We start from the raw sequence: 23336 nt of genomic DNA on the forward strand, positions 1-23336 counted from the left end.
AAACTCGCTAACATTTCAAAACCAGGCTATCTCACCACAAATCCCGATTTCTTTTAGGGAAAAAGAAAATCAAACTGATGGCGACACCAATCTCTCATCTGCCCCTGGTGATGGGCAGTGGCTGAGTGAAGGCTGGCTGCTCGTATCGGAACAGGGTTCCGCATCTGGCCAGCCGGTCACTTGCGAGGACCCTGTAGGTATCCGAGTTTGTGACCCACTTGGGACAGGCCGTGGGGTCCTCACAAAGGCTCTGATGTTCGAGTCACAGAACCTTGGGTGACTGTGCTCCGCAGGGGCCTCTCCTTCCCCCCCCCGCGGGCATCAAGAGGGAGAGCTGGATTTGGGTTCGAGACTGTCACAGATTCCAGAGCTCTCTGGGCTGGACAGAAGGGGACGAGAAGGGTGAGGGTTCTCCTGATAGTTCCCTCCCCTTGGAAGTGGCTGGGGGGCACCTGGTCCGGGCGACATGGCCTGCCTCCTGTCTGGCCATGTGTGGAAAATGGAGCCATGAAGCCCCCTGTCCCCATCAGTGGCCCAGCAGCTGGGAGGGGAGGGGTCTGAGGGGGGTGGAGAAGGAAGCCAGGGAGTGCTAAGAGTGGGGGCAGGAGAGATGAGGGAGGGGACCCTGGGCCCCACATCAGGGAGAGACATTGACGCAGCTGGAACCAGGAACCATTTTCTACACACCCCTTGCCCCACCCCTGCATGCCAGGCCTGATGGGGAGAAACCAGGGGGAGGGGGATCCACTTACACCTGAGTCCCTCCTCCCCACACCCTGCACACAGGAGAGGCTGGGACCCACGCTCCTGAGGGCACCTGCTTCTCCAGGTATTTCTTTTCAGAGTGGCATTTTCTTTCTTTTTTTTTTTTTTAAATTTTTTTTTTCAACGTTTTTTATTTATTTTTGGGACAGAGAGAGACAGAGCATGAACGGGGGAGGGGCAGAGAGAGAGGGAGACACAGAATCGGAAACAGGCTCCAGGCTCCGAGCCATCAGCCCAGAGCCTGACGCGGGGCTCGAACTCACGGACCGCGAGATCGTGACCTGGCTGAAGCCGGACGCTTAACCGACTGCGCCACCCAGGCGCCCCCAGAGTGGCATTTTCAAATAGAGCCATGACCCAGAGGGCTGTCACCTCACTTTAGTGACTCGCAAGGAACAGTAATAATAATAATAAAAAGCAGACCAGAAAAAGTGTGTCCGCAGTGTGAAGGTCAAGCGGTATTTTGTGAAACAGTTTTTCTGGAATGTGTGTCTGTACCTGCGCACGGGTTAGAGGCGTGGAACAGTTTTCTTGCTGCGGATGCTTATCAGTTAATGTCTGGGAACCTGCTTTAGCGCATGCTGGAATGTTTATCTGTGCTCCTGGAGGTGGTATTTTGGAGACGGCGGGCGTGTTCGTGAAGTCGGTGGGTCAAAAGTTCTCCAGTCGCCCTGAGGCGAGGTCTAGCCTGTGGCACGGCCTGTGGGCCCGCCCATTTCTGTGTGTTTCAGGAGTTTTAGGGGGTGTCCGTGTTTTCGTGGTTGTGGATCCCTTGGACGACCCTCAGGCAGGACTGCACCTGTGCTTTGCGGGGCTCTACCCCTTGGGGGTGCCTACTGACTGAGGGCGGACGCCCAAGAGGGTGTGTACCTGGGGCACGGGTTCAGGGGATGTATTTCCAGTTGGGCATCTTGCTGGGTGGCAGGTGGAGCTGACCTTCCCTCCCCGGGGTGTGCCTTCGACGGCAGGGACTGGCCTCTCTGTTCGCCACCGTGTTCCCGACATCAAGGAGGCGGCTTGGCAAAGAGGAGCCCTCGACAAATATTTGTCAGATGACGATGTGTTGAAAGCAACGGGGTTTCTGGGGACTGTCTGAGGGCGTGTACCTCTGAGACCGTCTTTGAGTTTCTCCCTTAGCATCTGTGTGAGGGATGGTTTCCGCGTGTGGAAACTGTTGCCGTCCGCAGGGCTCTCCCCACTGCCGGCACGTCTGGGTCTCCCTCCAGGGGTGTGCGTTTGTGCGTGTGAGTGTCAGCCTTGCTGAGGGCAGGCCGCCTGTCTCTATGGGTGCGTTGGCCATGACCGTGACCCGGACCACGCGTGTCGTATCTCCAGGGCGAGGGAATTCCTGAGAGGGGTCTTTCCGTTTGTTTCTCTAGGGGTGTGTGTGTGTGTGTGTGTGTGTGTGTGTGTGTGTGTGTGTTGTAAGATTATGTCTCAGGGCGCCTGGGTGGCTCAGTAGGTTAAAGTGGCCGACTTTGGCTCAGGTCATGATCTCATGGTTTGTGGGTTCGAGCCCCGCGTCGGGCTCTGTGCTGACAGCTCAGAGCCTGGAGCCTGCTTCCGATTCTGTGTCTCCCTCTCTCTCTGACCCTCCCCCGTTCATGCTCTGTCTCTCTCTGTCTCAAAAATAAATAAACGTTAAAAAAAAAAAAAAGATGGGGCGCCTGGGTGGCTCAGTCAGTTAAGTGGCCAACTTCAGCTCAGGTCATGATCTCACAGACCGTGAGTTCGAGCCCCGCGTCGGGCTCTGTGCTGACAGCTCAGAGCCTAGAGCCTGTTTCAGATTCTGTGTCTCCCTCTTTCTGACCCTCCCTCGTTCATGCTCTGTCTCTCTCCGTATCAAAAATAAAGGTTAAAAAAATTAAAAAAAAAAAAAAAGATTATGTCTTAGTAAGGGGATCTGTTTTTGTTTCTGGCCGTGGCGCCTGTCTGCCTGTCTCTAGGTGTGGGTGTGCCTGTCCTCATGCCTCTGTGCCTTTGTCTGCAGTCCTGTTTCTGAGGGGGCCTCTCCTCCTCCCCACTATGCCCGGTGTTGTGTGTTTGCACAGGCGTGTTGTGTAGAGTGTCGAGCTGGGAGGGTGTTTCCTAGAATGTTTTTTTTTGTTTTTTCCTCCAGGTACACATGGCATCTTGGTGGCTCTGTTCGTTGTGCGGCCCTGTTCTCTTGGGGTGTGTGTCTGGGTGACGGTGAGTCTGAGAGTGTGGGTTGCGGTGGGTGAGTTTCTGTTTCGGTTACGATGCCATCTCGGACGGAGCACAGAGCCCGTCTCTGTAGACGTGGGCCCCGCGGGCTGCTGGCTCCGTTCTCAGCCCTGGGGTTCACATGTCTGGGTCTCGGGGCACGCCGCCTTGTAACAGTTCCTGCCTCCCGCTAGGTGGGTGTCTCCACAGCCGTGACCTCGACCCCGCCTCCGTCAGCCTGGGCCACAGGCCCGGCCTGGCTTCGTTCTTTTCCTCTCCTGTCTTAGGGCCCGTCCGGAGTTTGAGTTCAGTATGGGGGGGGGGGGGGGACTCAGAGAACTTTTGACCCACAGACACATCAGCTGCCATTCCCAAAATACGCCCCCTAGAAACACAAATGTTCCAACACACACGAAAGCTGAGTTCCTGGGGCGCCTGGGTGGTTCAGGCAGTGGAGCGTCCGACTCTTGGTTTCAGCTCGGGTCATGATCTCCCAATTTGTGAGTTCGAGCCCTGCATCGGGCTCCCTGCGGTCAGCATAGAGACTGCTTCAGACCCTCCCCCACTCGCTCGCTGGAGCGTGCTACCTCTCTCTCTCTCTCTCTCTCTCTCTCTCTCTCTCTCTCTCTCTCATAAGGGGCTCCTGGGTGGCTCAGACGGTTAGGCGTCCAACTTTGGCTCAGGTCATGATCTCACAGTCCGTGAGTTTGAGCCCCGCGTCAGGCTCTGTGCTGACAGCTCGGAGCCTGGAGCCTGCTTCGGATTCTGGGTCTCCCTCTCTCTGCTCCTCCCCCCGCTCACGCTCTGTCTGTCTCTTCCTCAAAAATAAACATTAAAAAAAAATAATAAATGAATGAAAAAAAAAAAAAAAAAAACTGATTTCCTAATGTTACTTGACCAGCACTCCCTGTAAGAAATCAGTGTTTGAGTGTGTTTCTGTTTGCCTAGCTGTCTGACATGCGTCTCTCCAACTGGAGCCCAGGGCAATATCCCCGGGTCTCTTCCTGAAGACCCTTTCCAAGCCTCTAGTCTCGAGCAAGCCCCTAGCAGAGGCCTCATCCTCCTGATTCTCCTGCCAGTGCCTACCCTATCATCCTGATCCAGATCCAACTGGGGGGGGGGGGGGGGGTGCGAGACAGAAAAGCCACACTGCCCTCCTTTCTCATCGGCGAGGCGGGTCTGGATCCCTCCCCAGGCCGGCGGCACAGCCTCCCCGCGACGCGGCCCCGGAACCCAGGAAGGAGGAGCACTTGGGGGGTTGACCCGATCTTCGCCCGCCACCTCCAAGACCCGCTCACCTCGGACGAGGACCACCTGCTCAGCATGGCCCGTGCCCACGGCGTTGGTGACGGTGCAGACGAACGTGGTGTTGACGAGTTTGTCCACCGAGTGGATGATCAGCTGGGGGCCCTGGGCTACTGCGGAAGCGGGGAAGACGCCTGCGGTCCTGGAAGGCGTGAGGGGTCACCGGAGGGGAACATCAGGGCCCATAGCGGGACACAGGCCTGGTCCCTGATGACGCAGCCTTTAACACCCAAGCTCCAGGGACATAAAACTTAACACTTAAGACCCGACACTGCCAGCCATCTCCTGGAGGACTCATGGGTTCAGATCCCTGGTGCTGCTCCCTCAGACCCAGGAGTCCATCCCCCAGCCTCCTCCTCCCTCAGACCCAGGAGTCTAGGCCCCCAGCCCCTCCTCCCTCAGACCCAGGAGTCTAGGCCCCCAGCCCCTCCTCCCTCAGACCCAGGAATCCAGCCCCAGCCCCTCCTCCCTCAGACCCAGGAATCCAGCCCCAGCCCCTCCTCCCTCAGACCCAGGAGTCTAGGCCCCCAGCCCCTCCTCCCTCAGACCCAGGAGTCTAGGCCCCCAGCCCCTCCTCCCTCAGACACAGGAGTCCAGACCCCCAGCCCCTCCTCCCTCACACCCAGGAGTCTAGGCCTCCAGCCCCTCCTCCCTCAGACCCAGGGGTTCAGGCCCCCAGCCCCTCCCCTTTCAGACCCAGGGACCCAGTCCCGCCAGCCCCTCCTCCCTCAGACCCAGGAGTCTAGGCCCCCAGCCCCTCCTCCCTCAGTCCCAGGAATCTAGCCGCCAGCCCCCTCCTCCCTCAGACCCACGGGCCCAGCCCCCAGCCCCCTCCTCCCTCAGACCCACGGGTCCAGACCCCAGCCCTCTCCTCCCTCAGACCCAGGAGTCCAGGCCCCCAGCCCCTCCTCCCTCAGACATAGGATTCCAGCCCCCAGCCCCTCCTCCCTCAGACCCACGGGCCCAGACCCACCCAGGACTCACGTGCTCCAGTCGTAGCCTGTGGGCTCTGGTTTGCTGCGGACATCACAGTTCAGGGTGGCCTCGCTGCGGCCGAGGTACCAGTTGTCATCATAGCCCGAAATGGAGACCTCAGGGGGGTCTGGAGGAAATGGGGGGGGGGGCTGGCTCAGAGACGGGCGGAGTCCCCAGAGAGCGGATAGGTGAGCAGATAGATGGGAATCCTAAAGAGATGAGGTGGGTTGGCAGGACGTGGACCCGTGGAAACTGGGGCAGGTCAGTTTGGGCTACGTCTGCTGAGGCCAGCGCACCTGCTGTCCCGGAATGCCACCTGGACCATTTCGAGGAAGGTATCGTTCAATGGCGGCAGCGTCTGAGGGTGCCACAGAGATCGTGTTATTGCTACCATGACGGGGCCCACAGGGGCCAGCGTGAATCATACGGGAGGGGGAGGGGGTCAGGAGCTGGTATGGCGACCCCAGCAGGGTCAGTTTAGATGGTGTGAATGGGGGTTGGGGGGGTATAGACAACGTTGGGTTGGTTGCTACAAACCCACAGTAGTCGATGCACACAGTAAAGCAAATATCAACCGGGGCCCCCTCGGGAGCCACAAAAGATATCGTTGGGGGGCCGGTGGGGGTTGGTAAACCGGCTTTTTGAAAAGGGGGATGGATGGTCGCCTGGGTGGGTCAGTCGGTTAAGCATCCGCCTTTGGCTCGGGTCACGATCTCATGGTCCGTGAGTTCGAGCCCCGCGGCGGGCTCTGGGCTGATGGCTCAGAGCCTGGAGCCTGTTTCCGATTCTGTGTCTCCCTCTCTCTCTGACCCTCCCCCGTTCATGCTCTGTCTCTCTCTGTCTCAAAAATAAATAAACGTTAAAAAAAAAATTAAAAAAAAAAAAAAGAACAGGACTGATTTGCAGTGTTTGCCGATTTCCTTGGTGTGAATAGCCCTCAGCGATCAACATCAAGCTATCAGTGTGACCTCGCTGGATGTGGGACTGGGAAGAAATGTATACAACTGGCCCCTGCAAACCTTGCTTTACCACCCATGGGGGCGGCAAGGAGAGAGCCTAGAGAAGGCAGTAGAGACAACGAGGACGCAGGGTGTAGACGTTGCCCACGAGAGCCAGTATAGACAACCGGCAGGAAGGCAGGGCAGAATCTGGCCCGGGGTGGGCTAATGCAGCCAGCACTCGGCGGTAGTGTAGACAGTGCCCTAGAGAAGCCAGCGTAGACCACACGGGGGACGCGGTCACATCCTGAAACACTCACAGCGCACGGAGAGGGTAACAGGCAGCAAGATGGGCTCCTCAAAGCTCTCGTGCTCCACTTTGCAGGTGACCTTGACACCATCCGCTCGACTCAGGGGCACCAAGGTGAAGCGGCTGGTGACGGTGACTGTGCCGGGCACAGGTCCGGACACCTGGCTCTCTCTGGCCTCCCCGTCCAGGGGCGAGAACCAGGAGATTCGGGCGGGTGGCCGGCCCCCCTCGGAGACACAGCGGGCCACGGGCACAGGTTCCAGGCTCAGGGTGACCTCCTGTGTTTCAGCGTGGTTCTGGGGCTGTGCTGGGGAGAGCAACAGAGGGGTGACGTCACTCCTCACCCGCAGTCACTCAACAAACACCTCAGCCTAAGTTAAGCCCCAACTGCCTGGGCTTATCCAATCCCAGTTCTGTTCAGCAGCTGCATGGCTTTCGGCCAGTCATTTCCCAGCTCCGGATCTCAGTTTCCTCTTCTGTAAAGTCGGGATAATAAAAATTCCCACCCCAGGGGGCCTGGGTGGCTCAGTTGGTTGACTGTCCAATTGTGGACTTTGGTTCAGATCATGATCTCACAGTTTGTGGGATGGAGCCCCACACTGGGCTCTGGGCTGACAGTGCAGAGCCTGCTTGGGATTCTCTCTCTCTCTCTCTCTCTCTCTCTCTCTCTCTCTCTCTCTCCCCCCCTGCCCCCCCGCCCCCCTCCCGCTCTCTCTTTCTCTCAAAAATAAATAAATAAACTTAAAATAAATGCCCAGGGCGCCTGGGTGGCTCGGTCAGTTAAGCGTCCAACTCTGGATTTCGGCTCAGGTCACGATCTCACGGTTCGTGAGTTCGAGCCCCACATCAGGCTCCATGCTGTCAGCACAGAGACTGCTTGGGACTCTCTCCCTCTCACTCTGCCCCTCCCCTGTTCACTCTCTCTCCCAAAATAAATAAACTTGGGGGTGCCTGGGTGGCTCAGTTGGTTAAGTGTCCGACTTCGGCTCAGGTCATGATCTCGCGGTTTGTGAGTTCGAGCCCCACGTTGGACTCTGTGCTGACAGCTCGGAGCCTGGAGCCTGCTTTCGATTCTGTGTCTCCCTCTCTCTGCCCCTCCTCTGCTCGTTCTCTCTCTCTCTCTCAAAGAATAAACATTAACAACAACAACAAAGGGGCGCCTGGGTGGCTTGGTCGGTTAAGCGTCTGACTTCAGCTCAGGTCATGATCTTGCGGTCCGTGAGTTCGAGCCCCGCGTCGGGCTCTGTGCTGACAGCTCAGAGCCTGCAGCCTGTTTCAGATTCTGTGTCTCCCTCTCTCTCTGCCCCTCCCCTGTTCATGCTCTGTCTCTGTCTCAAAAATAAATAAACGTTAAAAAAAATTAAAAAAAAATAAATACAAACAACAACAAAAACAACAAAATAAACTTCAAACAAAAATTAATTTAAAAAATGCCCACCCCGTAGGATTGTTGTGCAGATTAAATAAATTTCTATGTATAGCACTCGCTGCACCGTGTGCCATGATAGAATTCTGTCTGGAAGAGGCTAAGTGTTTTTTTTGTTTGTTTTTTTTTTTAAGCCAAAGCAGAATAATGTAGTTCAAAGGTCCAGCTTAAAAGGCCTTCTACTTCTTTCCTGAAATCACCAGCAAATTGCGGGGCCAGAAGTGGGATAAAGGTTACGGAGATTCCCAAAGCTGGAAATGTTTTGCCCTTTTCACCTACCTTCCTGGAAAACATGGAAAGATATGGGGAGGGAAAACAATAAAACCGCCATGAGGAATAAGCAACCCGCGGCTATCACCAGACTGTCCCGGGGGGTGCCTCAGCTCTCCAGCTGGCTTGTGGAAATCTCTATCTGGGATTCTCCTGAGCTCATCCATGCGGTAGGGCTCTCCTCTCCTTTCCCCAGACTGCCAGAGCCTCCGAGGGGCCTCCTCACATCCTCCCCGGTCACCCTGCTATCTCTGTCCTCTGACCGTCCTGGGCACCTGCCCCACGCCGCCCTCAGACCCTGCTCCCACCCGCTGCGGGGTCTTCTCCTGCAGATCCCAGCCTCACTTCCTCAAGGGAACTTCCCTGACATCTGACTCTCCTTTGGGGGGGGGGACTCACGGCACCTGCTCCTCCACGAAAAGCAGAGGTCTGGCTGGTCTGTTCTGTGCACCTGCCCCAGGAGGCACCTGGGGTGAGACAGGTGCTCTCCGCGTATATTTCTCGAACAGAACAAGTGATGGGAAGAGACCTTTGCCAGGGGTGGTGTGGTGAAAGTCTTGTGTTTTGAATTCTGCAAAACAACCGGGGTTTCGGGCGCCTCTGAAAGGAAAGCCTTTGCCCCGGGACGGTACAGCGTGGACTTCTCAAACCCTCTGGGGCTGAGAGAGCGAAAATGAGAGTCCAGAGCGAGGTGGCTTGTGGGACATTGCCGGGGGAAGGTGGGATCCCAGGCGGGTGCCCAAGATGGAACAAGAAAGAGCATCCTTCAAAAAAAAGCCCTTCCCAAAGTCTCCCCCATTTTCTTAAGTGGCTGTGCTGGTCACCACCCCCCCCCCCCCCCCCCCCCCCCCCCCCCGTCCCCTGCCTCCTCCCCGGCTGGAGCTGGAGGCTTTATCCCACCCACTCCTCCCCACCCCCGCTGCATCTGCCCCCATGGAATCCTTCGCCCAGGAGGCCCATGCGATCTGGCTCTGCTGGTTTTCCTGCTTCGGTGAGGGGTCACGCAAGCCCTGGCCACCAGCCTCCTTTCTGTTCCTGGTACATGCCAAGTGCACTCCTGCGTCCCAGCTTTTTGGTACGCGGTTCCCAGCTTTTTGGTACGCGGTTCCCTCTTACGGGTGCATCTATTCCCCTGCCCGAGGGCACACGTCCCCGCGTGGACTCCTTACGCATCAGGACCTGACTAAGAGGCTTTCTTTCCCTGCCCATTCCGTCTAAAAGGGACCACCGGGGTCGCTTACTCGGAGTGAGTATCACGTCATCCTGGTGCGTCCCCTTTGTTTGTTGGCTAATTGGATCATTTCCCGGCACTACCTGTTTCCCGAATCTGATCTCTTCTTGCTGCCCCAACTGCCTCCGCCTTGCTGCCATTACCTCCTGCCGGGACTCGTGTGCTCCCCTGCTCCCCTGTGGCCCCTGAGCTGCCACCCTTGCCCCCGACCTGCAGCTAGAGGAGCCTGTGAAAACTGAAGCCAGATCACACCTATCCCCTGCTCAGAACCTCCCACAGTTCTGGTTCTCTCAGGGCAAAAATCAAAGTCCTCATGTGGTTCATGGGCTGTCTGTGATCCCGTGGCTCCCACTATCTTCTTGACCTTGTCCCCTCCTCCTTTCCCTTTAGCCGCAAGCCTCCGGTTACACTCACTTCCTTGCTCTACGGCAAATGTTCCAGGTGGGCCCTGCCTCAGGGCCTTTGCACCTGCCATTCTCTCTGTCTGAAATGCTGTTCCCTTAGAGAACCTATGGGGCTCCCTTGCCTCCTTCGAGTTTTTCTTCAGATTTCACCCGGACTCTACAGCCAAAATTATAATCTGCCCCCCACCAGCTTCCATGGCACCTAGAACCACCCGACTCACTCCTGTTTTTCTTACTAACGTTAGTTACTGTCTGACCCTCCCTTATTGAACTAGAAGCCCCAGGAGGGCAGGGAGCTGTCTTACTGCTTTGTTGCTAGAGCCCCAAACAGGGCCCAGCACATAGTAGGTGCTCAGTACGTCTTTGGCGAATGCCTTGTGCCTGCTGTAACCTCAACCCGCAGAACAGAGTCTGGCAACGGCAGGCGCTTAATGAATATTTGCCAACTGACCGAAGACCACGGAGAAAGCCGATAGACAGATCTGCGAGAGGGCTCTCCCGCCAGACCCTGCTCACCTACGGCCCGGAGCCAGGTCGTCCCCCGGCTGGTGCCACTGGGGAACGTGGCAAATTCGCAGGTATAGTTGCCCTCATCCTCCACCGTCAGTCCCCGGAGGGCCAGCGTGGCATCCCGCAGCTCCGTCTCCGTGCCCTGCCTGGTCCCACTGCTCTGCCCGGCGGTGACAAAGGACAGCCGCTCTTCGCCGGGCTTTGGGCTGCGGAAGCTGGGCCCGTACGAAGGGTGGAAGGCGGCCACGCTCCTGCTGGTGCCGGTTGCGTCCACGTGCAGCCACGTCACCTGCGAGACTCTGACATCCGGTCCCGACGGCAGCAGGTGACACGGTAGCTGCACGGTGCCCCCCAGGTTGCCCCGCACCTCGGGCGGCACTCGAACTTGCACATCCTGGGCTCCTGGGGAAAAAAGAGAGAGAGAGAGAGGTGGGTGGGGGAAGGAGCCAGACACCCCCAGGCCAGGCAGGGCCATCGCTGAGGGGCCCCACTGGGAAATGCAAGCCCCAGATGCGATGCAGGAGCCTTTGTGAGGTCCCGATTCCCGATTCATCCAGAGAGCACGTTTCACAGAAACACTGGGGACATAGGAATCTCGACTAGATTACGTGCTAGTGTGGAATTACTGTTAATATCCTTTTAAAAACCGTTTGTTTATTTTAATATTTATTTATTTATTTATTTATTAAAAAAATTTTTTTTTCAACGTTTTTTATTTATTTTTGGGACAGAGAGAGACAGAGCATGAACGGGGGAGGGGCAGAGAGGGAGGGAGACACAGGATTGGAAACAGGCTCCAGGCTCCGAGCCATCAGCCCAGAGCCCGATGCGGGGCTCGAACTCACGGCCCGCGAGATCGTGACCTGGCTGAAGTCGGACGCTTAACCGACTGCGCCACCCAGGCGCCCCGATATTTATTTATTTTTGAGACAGGGAGAGACAGCATGAATGAGGGAGGGTCAGAGAGAGAGGGAGACACAGAATCTGAAACAGGCTCCAGGCTCTGAGCGGTCAACACAGAGCCCGACGCAGGGCTCGAACTCATGGACCGCGAGATCATGACCTGAGCCGAAGTCGGATGCTTAACCCACTGAGCCACCCAGGTGCCCCAACCGTTTGTTTGTTTTGAAAGAGAGCGCATGAGCGCAGGGCGGGCAGGGGCAGAGAGAAAGGGAGAGAGAGAATCCCAGGCAGGCTCTGTGCTGACCTTCCAGGACACGAGGGCTCCAACTCACACACGGTGAGATCGTGACCTCAGCCGAAATCAAGAGGTGGATGCTCAACCGACTGAGCTCAACCGACTGTGTCCTGTGTCACAACATAAAATTTTAAATATTTAAAATGTGAGGACAGGGGCACTTGGGTGGCTCACTCGGTTAAACATCAACTTCAGCTCAGGGCATGATCTCGGGGTTCGTGAGTTCGAGCCCCGCGTCGGGCTCTGTGCTGACAGCTCGGAGCCTGGAGCCTGCCTCAGATTCGGAGTCTCCCTCTCTCTCTGCCCCTCCCCTGCTTGCACTCTGTCTCTGTCTCAGTTATAGTTTCACCTTTCTAGAAAACCAACAGCCCTCTTAGCCACCTTTTTGTTTGTTTGTTTTGAGAGAGAGAGAAAGCACAAGTCGGGGAGGGGCAGAGAGAGAGGAGAGATCCAGAATCCCAACCAGGCTCTGCATGGGCAGCATGGAGCCCAACGCGGGGGGGGGGGGGGGGGGGGGGGGGGGGGGGCTCCAACCCATGAACCTGAGCCAAAGTCGGACGCCCAACCGACTGAAACACGTAGGTGCCCCACTTTTTTTTTCTTTTGAAACAACTTTATTGAGATATAATTCCCACCCATTGAAAGCAGGTGAGTATATATTGTATATTCATTCACAAGACTTGTTACATATGGTGTCTGTCACTGCAATCAATTTTAGGGAATTTTTATAATTCCCCAAAGAAACTCGGTACCCACTGGCAGTCGCTCCCCGTGCCCCCAGCCCCTGGAAACCCCTCACTCACTTCCTTGGCCTCCACACATCTGCCGCTTTGAGACATTTCATATAAATGGAATCATACACTAGGTGGCGCTGTGGCTGGCTTCCTTCACCCGGCATCCTGTTTTCAAGTTTCGGCGCTTGGTTCCTTTTCGCGGCTGAATAATCTGCCATTGTGTGGGTGCATTCTGTGTCATTTATGGGCTCATCAGTTGATCGACACTCGGGTCGTCTCCACTTTGTGTTGATTGTGAACAGAACGGAATATGAGCAAACGGGTTTTTGCGTGAACGTCTCTTTTCCCTTCTCTTTTGTTTTCTCGCGTTTAATAAAAACACGGAATAAGGAAGGATGTTGCTCTGTGGTGCGAGGCAATACAGCACGGCGACCGCGGGCCCAGGCTGCCTGGGTTCGCATCCTGGTGCTGCCACGTGCTGGCTGTGTGACTTTGGGCAAGTCGTTGAACTTCTCTGGGCCTTGGTTTCCTCCGGTTGTAAAATGAGGGTAATCAGAGGGCTCCGCCCCCTATAGGGGCTGTTATAAAGATTAAAGAATATTTGTGGAGCACTCAGCACAGGGCCACAGGAAACAGGAGATCAGTGCTTGTTAAATAAACACAGCCAGGTAAGTATAATTACGAGTGGCCCTTGATACTCAGCCTTGAGGCAAGGCCGAGGGCACATGCCCTTGCTCAAGGGGCAAAGGCCGTCCAGCTGTCTTTGACCGAGATGGGGGTGGGGAGCACTGGCCTCATACAGAAACCCAGGGCACATTAATAGGAGACCCTAATGAGAGGGTCCCTGCAGAAGGCAGTTGCATCAGCGGGGCCGGTCCCAGAAACTTTTGGAAAGAAGCCCCCAGCCAAGACCACTGTGTAACAGATCTGTCGCCTCAGGGCACTTGAGTGGCACCATTGGTTAAGTGTCCGACTTTGGCTCAGGTCATGATCTCACGGTTTGTGAGTTCGAGCCCCACAAGACTCTCTCTGTGCCCTTCCCCCACTTGCTCGCGTGCATGCGTGCTCTCTCTCTCTCTCTCTCTCTCTCAGAATAAATAAATAAACTTAAAAAGATACGTAAGGAGCACTTGAGTGGCTCAGCTGGTTAAGTGTCCAACTTCGGCTCAGGTCATGATCTCATGTTCGTGGGTTTGAGCCCTGCATTGGGCTCTGTGCTGACAGCTCAGAGTCTGGAGCCTGCTTCGGAGTCTTGTGTCTCCCTCTCTCTCTGCCCCTCCCCTGTCTACACTCTCTCTTTCTCTCAAAAAGAAATAAACATGAAAAAAAAAAAGTTTTTGAAAAATACTTTCAAAAAAAAAAAAAAAGATCTGTTATCTCATGGAATCCCCACGCATGTCCCCAAAATAACCCAAGAGTGACATGTTGGGAAGGGGGCCTCCTCCCCTTCAGACAGGCCACACTATAGAATGTCAAGAGTGTGGGACCCCTGAGCAGGGTGCCATGGGTGGTGTCCTGCTGGCTCAGTCCCTTTCTGGGGTGGGGGTGGGGGGGTGGTGACCTTATTTCTGAGCCTAAATCCCTCCATCTGTAAAATGGGGATATTCAAGCAGGATCCCTCGTGACGATTCCATGAGACGACTTCCTGCCAGGAGGCCTTTGAGGGGCCCCGGACGGGTGAGTCAAACAGAGGCCAGAGGCCGTTAGCTGCCAGCCCGCCGCAGGCCAAATCCGGCTTCGCGTGTATTCACTCTTGGCCCACACAGCATTGTTTCCAACACGAACCAGCACTCACCCATCTACTGACCCACAGAAGGGTCTGGAGATTAAAGCTCAAAATCCAGACCAAAATCAGGATATGGGGTTCCTGGGGGTCACCAACTGGGTGGAGCTGAGGAAAGGCTGTCCCTTCCCTCCGGTGCCAGGATCCTTCACCCACTCGGCCTCCAAAGGCACGGAATGTGGGACAAGGGTCCCCCAAGGGCCTGCCTCTTTCCAGCTGGGTGGGGAGGGACGGGCCCTCTGTCAGGAAAAATCACCCGGCCCTTGTGGGCTCTGGAGGGAGCAAAGTAGGGTCGGGCCAGGAACGGAGGTTTTCCCCTTTGAGGCAAGTGGGAGCTACGGAGGGTCCCGCAGCTGGAGAATGACTAGGCTTGAACCCAGGGAACCCGAGGGGCAGGTGGAGCCGGGCAGAAATGCCTCACCAGACAGCAAGAAGTCCTGCAGAGGGGGTCACTGGAAGACCCAGAGGTTACGATGGAGACTGGGTGCAGGGCTGGAGGCTGGCTCCTGGAGGGGGACTTAGAACTTAAAGGGATTGCGTGGTGGGGGAAGGAGGGATTGGAATCTGCTCCCATCCCAGGCAAGTTCGTGGGACGGTGACTCAGCAAACAGGTCCTGGGTGCTAGAGGGTTGGCCCCTGGGGATGGGATGTCTGTCTCTCGTTCCCTGCTGTATCCCCGGAGCTGACACCAAGGCATGGCATGCAGTAAGCTGGCTCTGTGTGGGGTGCAGGTGCCTCAGAAGAGACAGGGACACGTGTATCAGGTGAGGGTAGACAATGGGGCGGGGAGACCCACGTTGCCCCAAGAGTCATTGTCAAGGTGGCCCGGAAGACTGAAGGGGGTGAGGTGTGTGCGTAAGAACCCACAGCCAGAGGCCCGACCCGCCTGAGGGAGGCCCGGAGGGCTTCCTGAAGGAGAAGGCATTCCTTTTCAAGGGAAGCAGAGCTCAGGCTCGAGGAGCCCCACCCCTACCTCTGGGTCCCTGGGACCCTTCGGTGAGCCAGATTTCACATGCTGGGGAGGTCCTTGTGGCCGCGTGACAACTGGATCTTCTGAGGGAGGGCTGCCCTCCTGTATCTAGGGGGGGGGGTGTCTCAGCATTGTCCGCTTCAGAGGTTTAAAAAAGACCCCACTCTTGGCTTCTTGTGGGGCAGGCTCCCCAGGCAGGGTTTTCATCCCCAACACTCTGCCCCAGAGGGCCATACGCGCCTCCCCCTGCCCCCCCAGTTCCTCTGCAGAGCACTGCTCCCCCTCTTCCAGCCTGGACTTTCGTGACTTCTTTGCCCAGTTAGGCCCACAAGCTATGCCCTCAGTATCTGCGACAGCAATCGGCTCCTGGTGGACACTCAATATTCTCCGAATGAATGAGGTTCTAAAATCCCATGGCCTGAAGTTCCCCATTCTTTTTTTTTTTTTTTAATGTTTATTTATTTTGAGAGAGAGAGACGGAGACGGAGAATCCCAAGCAGGCTCCACACTGTCAGCACAGAGCCCGGCGCGGGGCTCGAACTCACGAACCTCGAGATCACGGCCTGAGCCGAGACCAACAGTCGGACGTTTAACCGACAGAGCCACCCAGGGGCCTCTGGAAGTTCCCCCAATCTGTTTCTAATTCTGAATGAACAGGATGGTTCAGCCCCTGTGGGGTTAGGGGTGTTTCCACCTAAACGTCGCCCCTCGTCCTCTACCCCCACACGCGGTCCATCAGGAAACCCTGTCGGCTCCATCTACAAAATATACCCACCAACAGACCACGTGTGAGCCCCGCAGTGCCTCATCTCGTCTAATTCACCGGTACCTGCCCGCACGGAGGACTGCAGTTGCCCTCAGTTCCCAAACACAGCCAATAGGTCCCTCCTCCCGGCTCAGAGCCCGCCCTCCGGCGGCCCTCCTCACTCAGAAAAGAAACTCTCAAGGCCCCGCACGATCTGCACCCATCTTCTTTCTAGCCTCACCCCCCACCCTCTCCCCTTGGCTCACCCTGCTCTGACCACACTGGCTTCCCCACTGTTCCCCAGACGACCTCAGGGCCTTTGCACTGGTTCCGGCATCCTGAAATGCTTCTTCCCCACAGGTCCCCATGGCTCCCTCCCTCGTTTCGTTCAGGTCTTTGCTCAGCTAGGCAAAGACCCCCTGAGCACCGTAATGGTAATAAAAACTGCCTCGACCCCGCTTCATTTCCCTCAAAGCACCTGATGTATCTCCCCCACTAGAACATCAGTGCCCAGGGGGAGGGGTCTTTGCTGACTAATGTGTCGCCAGAGCCTACAATGGTGCCTGGCACACTGTAGGAGCTCCAGAAACATGATGGATGAACGAATGAGGTGAAGCTGGGGAATCAGCTGTGCACTAGATCCACGGGCAGAGGCTCCATTAAGAGTTTGCATTTTGGGGCGCCTGGGTGGCGCAGTCGGTTAAGCGTCCGACTTCAGCCAGGTCACGATCTCGCGGTCTGTGAGTTCGAGCCCCGCGTCAGGCTCTGGGCTGATGGCTCGGAGCCTGGAGCCTATTTCCAATTCTGTGTGTCTCCCTCTCTCTCTGCCCCTTCCCCGTTCATGCTCTGTCTCTCTCTGTCCCAAAAATAAATTAAAAAAACGTTGAAAAAAAAAATTTAAAAAAAAAAAAAAAAAAAGAGTTTGCATTTTGGGGGCCCCTGGGTGGCTCGGTCGGCTAAATATCTGACTCTTGGTTTCCGTTCCGGTCATAATCCCACGGTTTGTGGGTTCGAGCCCCGCATCGGGCTCCACACAGAGCCTGCTTGGGATTCTCTGTCTCTGTCTCTGTCCCTTCCCTGCTTGTTCTCTTTCTCTCTCTCTCTCTCTCAAAAATAAATAAACATTAAAAAAGATGTTTGGTGGGAATGCAAACTGGTGCAGCCACTCTGGAAAGCAGTATGGAGGTTCCTCAAAAAATTAAAAATAGAACTACCCTAGGACCCAGCAATTGCACGACTAGGCATTTATCCGCGGGATACAGGGATGCCGTTTTGAAGGGACACACGCACCCCAATGTTTATAGCAGCACTATTGACAATAGCCAAAGTATGGAAAGAGCCCAAATGCCCATCGATGGATGAACGGATAAAGAAGATGTGGTCTATATATATACAAGGGACTATTACTCGGCAATCAAAAAGAACGAAATCTTGCCATTTGCAACTACGTGGATGGAACTGGAGGGTATTATGCTAAGTGAAATTAGTCAGTCAGAGAAAGACACAAATCATATGACGTCACTCCTATGAGGACTTGAAGAAACAAAACAGATGAACATAAGGGAAGGGAAACAAAAATAATATAAAAACAGGGAGGGGGACAAAACAGAAGAGACTCATAAATATGGAGAACAAACTGAGGGTTACAGGAGGGGTTGTGGGAGGGGGGATGGGCTAAATGGGGAAGGGGCATTAAGGAATCTACTCCTGAAATCATTGTCGCACTCTATGCTAATGAACCTGGATGTAAATTTAAAAAAAATTAATTAAATTTAAAAATAAAAGAAAAAAAAAAGTTTGGGCTTTTGCCTGAGGGTGCTGGGAAGCCATGGAGAGTTGTTCCCAGGGGGAGGAACAGGGTTAGGTTTGTGCCTTCTGGAAGAACCCTCGGAATGGGATGGGGCAGGGACGCGGGGGGTGGGCTGTGAGGAAGAAGGATCAACCAGACGTGGCGGCAAGTTCAGCAGGGAATGGCTGGGACGTGAGGCCCACAGGCTCTGAGAGTCAGGGGCACAGGGGTGGGCTGGTGCCCAGACATTCTGCGTCTTAGATGGAGGCTGGGGAACCGAAGCCAGGAGGACGGCTGGCCTGAAATTAGGACCCTGGTGTCCAGCGTGCTATTGGAAGCGTGCCTGTGCCCTGACCTTGGCTGGGACGTGGCTGGCACCACGGTGGGGGAGAGTCTGGCCATGGGAACACGGGTCTCCCTCAGCTTCCCTCAGCAAGGCAGACTGGTGACAGCTTCATGAGGCATCAGCTGGGTCCCCAGACACGCTTCCTGTCCCTATGGCCTGGGCCTGCAGGCTTTCCGGTGGTGGAGTGGGGGCTGCCCGGGGCATCGCATGAGCCCAGGAGAAAACTGAGAGAGACAGAGACACATAGCCCGAGACCCTGAGATCCGGGGTTGGAAGATTGAGGCAGAGAGGAGGGTGCCATGGTGACTTCGAGTAGGGGGCTGGGGGCCCTGACTCCCGGGCTCCTGCCTGGCTGGCTCCTGAGACCCATAAACACTGTGACCTGCCCTGTCGGGTGCGGCAGGACTCGAGCAGGCCCTTGAAGGCCGGCGTGCTATGAGCGCTGGCCTCGGCTGCTGCCTCAGCCACCTTGCTAATTAATTAATTGCATTAATCACAGTGCCCACCCCCGCAGCGGACATCCGGGAGCCGGTCTGGGGTGGGGAGAGGCGAGCCACAGCAGCGGGGGCCTGGAGATGGGGCTCTCTGTGCCTGGCTTTCTGCACCTGCCTCCCTGTCTTCCCCAACCATCTCTCAGAGGGTGGTTATCACTCCCTCCCCAGGCTGAGACCTCCCTGCCTTTCTGCAGCGGCCACCCCCACCCCCACCCCAGAAGGACCCAGGACCCCCGCTGTGGGGTCTAATGTTTCTGGTGCTGGATCTCTAGGACTGCCCTCCCTGGCCGAGCCCCTCAGACAGAAGCTCTCACCGCTCTGCCCAGTCCACATTTACCCCAAAATGTTTCCATCCCCTAGACTCTGCCTGCCCACCCCCCCCCCCCCCCCCCGCAGGCCTTGATCTCTCTCTGCATCTCGTTCCTGGGCCCTGAGTCTGTCCCTACATGTCTTCAACTCCCCGGCTCTCTGGTTTCTGCCTTTGTCTCTCTCAGACTTTCTGCTTTCTGTGTCCGTCATTTCTCTCTCTAACAGCTTTATTTTTTTTTTATGTTGATTTATTTATTTTGAAAGAGAGAGAGAGAGAGAGAGAGTGAGCGAGAGCGCTTGCACGAGCAGGGGAGGGGCAGAGAGAGAGAGAGAGAGAGAGAGAATCCCAAGCAGGCTCCTTGCTGTCAGCACAAAGCCTAATGTGGGGATTGATCCCACGAACTGTGAGATCACGACCTGAGCTGAAATCAAGAGTTGGATGCGTAACCGACTGAGCCACCCAGGTGCCCCTCTAACGGCTTTATTGAGATATAATTCCCATAGCATCCAATCCGCCCATTCAAAGTGCACAGTTCAGTGGCGTTAATATATTCCCAGACCTGTGCCTCCCTCATGGCAGTCCATCCCAGAACATTTTCACTGGCCCAAGAAGACGGGCCACATCCTTAGCTGTTCTCATATTCTCTTTCCTCTATGTCTGACACCTGAGAGGCCCGTCTTTCTGGGTGTGGGTCTCCTAGTCTCTGGAATTCGGCTCCCTGCTTTATCTCCTGGGGTCTCTAAACTCTCGGGGTTTCTGGTGTCTGTCTCTCACGGTCTACGTCTCTGGTGTCTATCTCTCACGGGCTGTATATGTCTCTGACTCTGGGACCTCCCTGCCTCCTGGGTCTCCCCATCTCTGCCTGCCTCTCCGCATCTCTGATACCCTTTGTCTATGCCTGGGCCATCTCCCTGGGTCTCTCTTCTCCTCCCCCTCCTCCTCCATTTCTCAGCATGGTTGGGACATTAAAAATGTAACAGTGTCCCTGGCGGGGCGGGGGAGCTGGCCGGTGTGCCTTAACTCCCTGTCCTTTCTGTGTCCACCACTCCCTGCGCCCCCCACATACTGCTGGCCTTGAGACTGGCCTGTGCCCTGACCTCCCTGGGTCCTGGCATCTCTTCACTGATGGCTGGGGGCTTCTGGGCTCTCAGTCCGTCACCAAGGCTCTAAATCTCTCTCCTTAGGCTGTTCCTGCCTTTATCCTGGTGCGTCTGTCCAGCTCCCTCCCCCTCCTCCACCTTTCTGGCCCCATCTCAGCATCTTTCTGTCCCACCCTTGTGGGCCACATCTCATCCTCCCCCCGCCCCCTGCCATCTCTCTCGGTTCCAATCTAGGGTTTGTCCCTGACCCCATCCCTAAATTTGTTTCTGACGCATTCTCCGTCGCCTTCCGCCTTCCGTCCCCAGCCCTGTATCTCCCTCTCTGTCTGTGAATCCCTTCCCTGCTCCCCTCCCCACCTCGCTGCCCAGTCCCCCTTCCCTAATGAGAAGAGACAGCAGGCCCTCTCCTCCCATCCCCCTCCACTACGGGCTGACTGACAGGGAAGAGTCAAGAAAGCTAGGGAGGACTGGAGAGGAGGCGACCCAGCAAGGGGCCCAGGTGGAGAGGCCTCGGTCCCCCAGGGGCCGAGGAAGGGGGAGACAGAGGAGCCAGAGATAGGTAAAGAGAGAGATGGATGGCAAGGAAAGACAGAAAGAAGGAGCTCTGTGAGAGGAGAGAGCCAGAGAAGCAGAGAGAGGCGAGAAATGAAGAGGGGAGGAGGTGGAGAGAAAGTGAGGGAAGGAGGGAGAGACAGAGGGAGAGAGAAAAGGGGGGAGGGAGAAAAGGTGGGAAGCAAAGGCACAAAGATGAGGGGTCAGGAGGGCGGAAGGCCCCCTCCCCAGGTGCTAAGAGCTTTCACACGGGCTCAGTGAGGCCTCTGAACCCTCCCACTGGCCCTAGAGGGAAAGGGTTACAGTCTGTGTTTTACAAAGGAGGAAATGGAGCCTCAGGGGCACCTGATGGAGCAGAGCCCAAGAAGGCTCTGAAGTCTGACACCTGGCTTCCTGGGGACTGGCTGTGGACCCCGGGAATGTGGCTTGCCCTTTCGAAGCCTCCGTGTCCCCATCTGCAAAATGGAAATAGAAACAGAGGACCTGTCTCCTAGGGCGATCTAGAATTCTCCATGAGATCACGAGTCAAGTCAAAGCCTGGCTCAAGGTCAGGTGGGTTCTGAGCGTTTCTCACAAGTGGCAGGTCCTGACCTCATCTCCCTATCTCTGACACCAAGGGAGAGCCAGTATCCAACTCGGAGTCAAGGCTTGGGATACAAGTCAGCGACAAGCTGGGGCAAATGAGGTCAGAGGGATAGCCAGGGTTCAGGGTTCTCCCAAGACACCCCCCCACCCCCACCCCCACCCCCCGCTCCCGCCTACACTTCCTGGGCAAACCCTTGGGAAACTCCAGTGTCCAGAGTTTCTAGCTGGGAATAAAGAGCCCAGTCACCTGCAAGGGGGCGGGGCCAGAACCTTCTTCACCTGTTCGTCCCAGCCTCTCCCTCCTCTGAGAGCTGCGCCCTCCCTCAGAGGGGTTGAGGGGACTAGGAGGGAGTCGGTGGGCAGAGCAGAGGGAGGGGCGGGGGATTAGGGCGGCGGCTCCTCGCGTCCCCCCCCCCCCCCCCGCGGCGGCTCCAAGGGCGCGACCGGAGGAAAGATAAGGTCCCGAAACCTGGGAGTCCGGAACCGGGAGCCGGGGAGAGCTCCTGCCCCTCCCTGCCGGGGTTCAGCTAAAGTGAAACCGGTAAAACTTCCCCAGGGACGTCCCAGCCGACGGCTCACAAGGAAAGGGAAGCGTCTTCTTTCTTCAGGGGACACAGCCGACCGAGCGCCAGCTTCTAGAGAGAGCCTCCTGCCCTTGATTACATCTAGAAGCCAAGAACCGGGTGCCCCGCCCGCATTTACATCTGGATCTCAGGAGACATTCCAATGCCTACAATTAAATCTGAAACCCAGGAGATAGGGCCTCTTCCGCCTCCCCCCTCACCCCCTGTTTTACCTGGGACCCAGGAGCCACAGCCCCCTGCTCACAATCTGGAACCCAGGTTTGAGCCCTTCCTGCCCCCAATTCGACCAGGACCCCAGGACACATAGCCCCTAGCCTTCATTTCACTTGGGACTCAGACCCCGAGCCCCTAATTTGTCTGGGTCCCAGGAGCCAGGCCCCAGCCCCTTGTTTTCTGGGTCCCAAGAACCGACAGCTCCCTGAGGCCCCAGGTTGGAGTCTTCAGGCCCTTCCCCAGGTCGCCGGAACTCTCATCCTTGGCCCTCCAAGGAACACGAAGTCCCAGCCCTCCAGCCCCTCTGGAGAACCTGGACATCTGGCCCCCTGCCCTCAGTTCTCCCAAGGCCTCAAACGCCCAACCCTGGGAGAAGGAAAATGGGGGATGGTCTTGTCTCCTCGTCGCGACCCTCCTGCTGGGGAGCGGGGGGAGAAATTCCCCACATGCCTGAGCGGGGAAGCAGAGATGGAACCTCAGATCCGGGTTGACAGCTCAGTGCGGGGTGGGGCGGGGGGCGCGAAGGCTCAGATTTAACCCTTTTGGTGTTAGAGTCTGAGGAAGGGGGAGGGGATAACCGAGAAGTCCGGTGTAGGATGGATGGAGAGTTGGGATTAAGAAGGGTGGTGGTGGGCGGGGGGAGAGGGCTGCAGAGAGATAAGGGTAGCAGTCGGTGCGGCCGGCCGGGAAGGGGGCTCGAGGGAGGGGGCTCGGTGAACTAGGGGTAGAGCGGGGAGGGTGCTCGGTCTTTCCCCACTCGGAAGGTGGGGAAGGGGTTGGGTCCGCGCGGGGGGTGGGCGTCTGCGGTTTCTCACCGGTTTCCCGGAGCAGCAGCAGCAGCAGCAGCAGCAGCGGCAGGAGTGGCAGCGTCGGCGACGATCTCGACGGCGAGAGAGCTGCGGCCCGGGCCATGGGGGGGCCCGGGGTGGGACTGGGCCCGGGCGGGGGCCTGCGGGCCACTCCGTGAGCGCCGATCGGCTGGGCGGTCGAGCAGGTGCCTGAGGGGCTCCGGCTCCCGGCCGGTTGCCGCCCGCTCTGCTCCCGCGGCTCTGCTCTCGGGGCCGGGCTCTCCCCGCTCGGCGCCCCCGGCCCCAGGCTTCTCTCTGGCAGCTCGGACTCGCTGACGTCACAGGACCCACCCCTTCCCTCCCCCCCCGCGGAGCCGACCTTGGGCTCCGGCCGCACTCGCTCACGCTGTCCCGCCCTCTCTGAGATTCCACGCCGGTCCTCCCCGGGATTTTATTCCCGCCCCGCCCAGCATTCTGCGCCCGCCCCCTCCCAGGGTTTTACATCTGCCTCTCCCCAGAATTCGATGTTGCCCCTCCCCCAGAATTCAATCTCCGCCTCCCCTGGAGCTCAAACCCCACCCCTTTTGCCCTCCAGGAGACCGCTCGCGCCCCGCCCCCGTCTCCGGGCGGCTGATTGAGATTCTGTCACGCCCTCTCCGGAGTTTACATTGGTCTCCGCCCCCCTGAAGCCACGCCTCCGCGACGGCCCCGCCCACCCGCTCTACTGGCAGTGGGTCCAGCCTCTTCCCGGGAACTCGGTCCCGCCTGGTCTCAGCCCCGCGCGAAGTTCTGTCCCCGCCTCTTCAGCTGTAGCTGAAGCGTCGTCA

At 57.0% G+C, this 23336-nt stretch overlaps 1 protein-coding gene across 2 annotated transcripts in view; it reads right to left on the reverse strand.

Annotated features, from left to right (window-relative positions):
• NECTIN2 (nectin cell adhesion molecule 2) overlaps positions 1-22941 on the reverse strand; it is a 29834-nt gene extending 6893 nt beyond the window's left edge. The window contains exons 1-5 of one of the 2 annotated variants that reach the window (XM_058706332.1): positions 22537-22941; positions 10325-10720; positions 6488-6784; positions 5239-5356; positions 4248-4396 (exon numbers count right to left, since the gene is read on the reverse strand). In XM_058706332.1, the coding sequence (XP_058562315.1) occupies positions 4248-4396; positions 5239-5356; positions 6488-6784; positions 10325-10720; positions 22537-22633 (1057 nt within the window). In that variant the 5' untranslated portion in view covers positions 22634-22941. The remainder of the gene's footprint in view (positions 1-4247; positions 4397-5238; positions 5357-6487; positions 6785-10324; positions 10721-22536) is intronic. The other variant, XM_058706333.1, reaches the window with a different exon arrangement.
• Positions 22942-23336: the final 395 nt, after the last annotated feature.

This window comes from Neofelis nebulosa, chromosome 17, assembly GCF_028018385.1.
Source record: "Neofelis nebulosa isolate mNeoNeb1 chromosome 17, mNeoNeb1.pri, whole genome shotgun sequence".
Taxonomy (NCBI): Eukaryota; Metazoa; Chordata; class Mammalia; order Carnivora; family Felidae; genus Neofelis; species Neofelis nebulosa.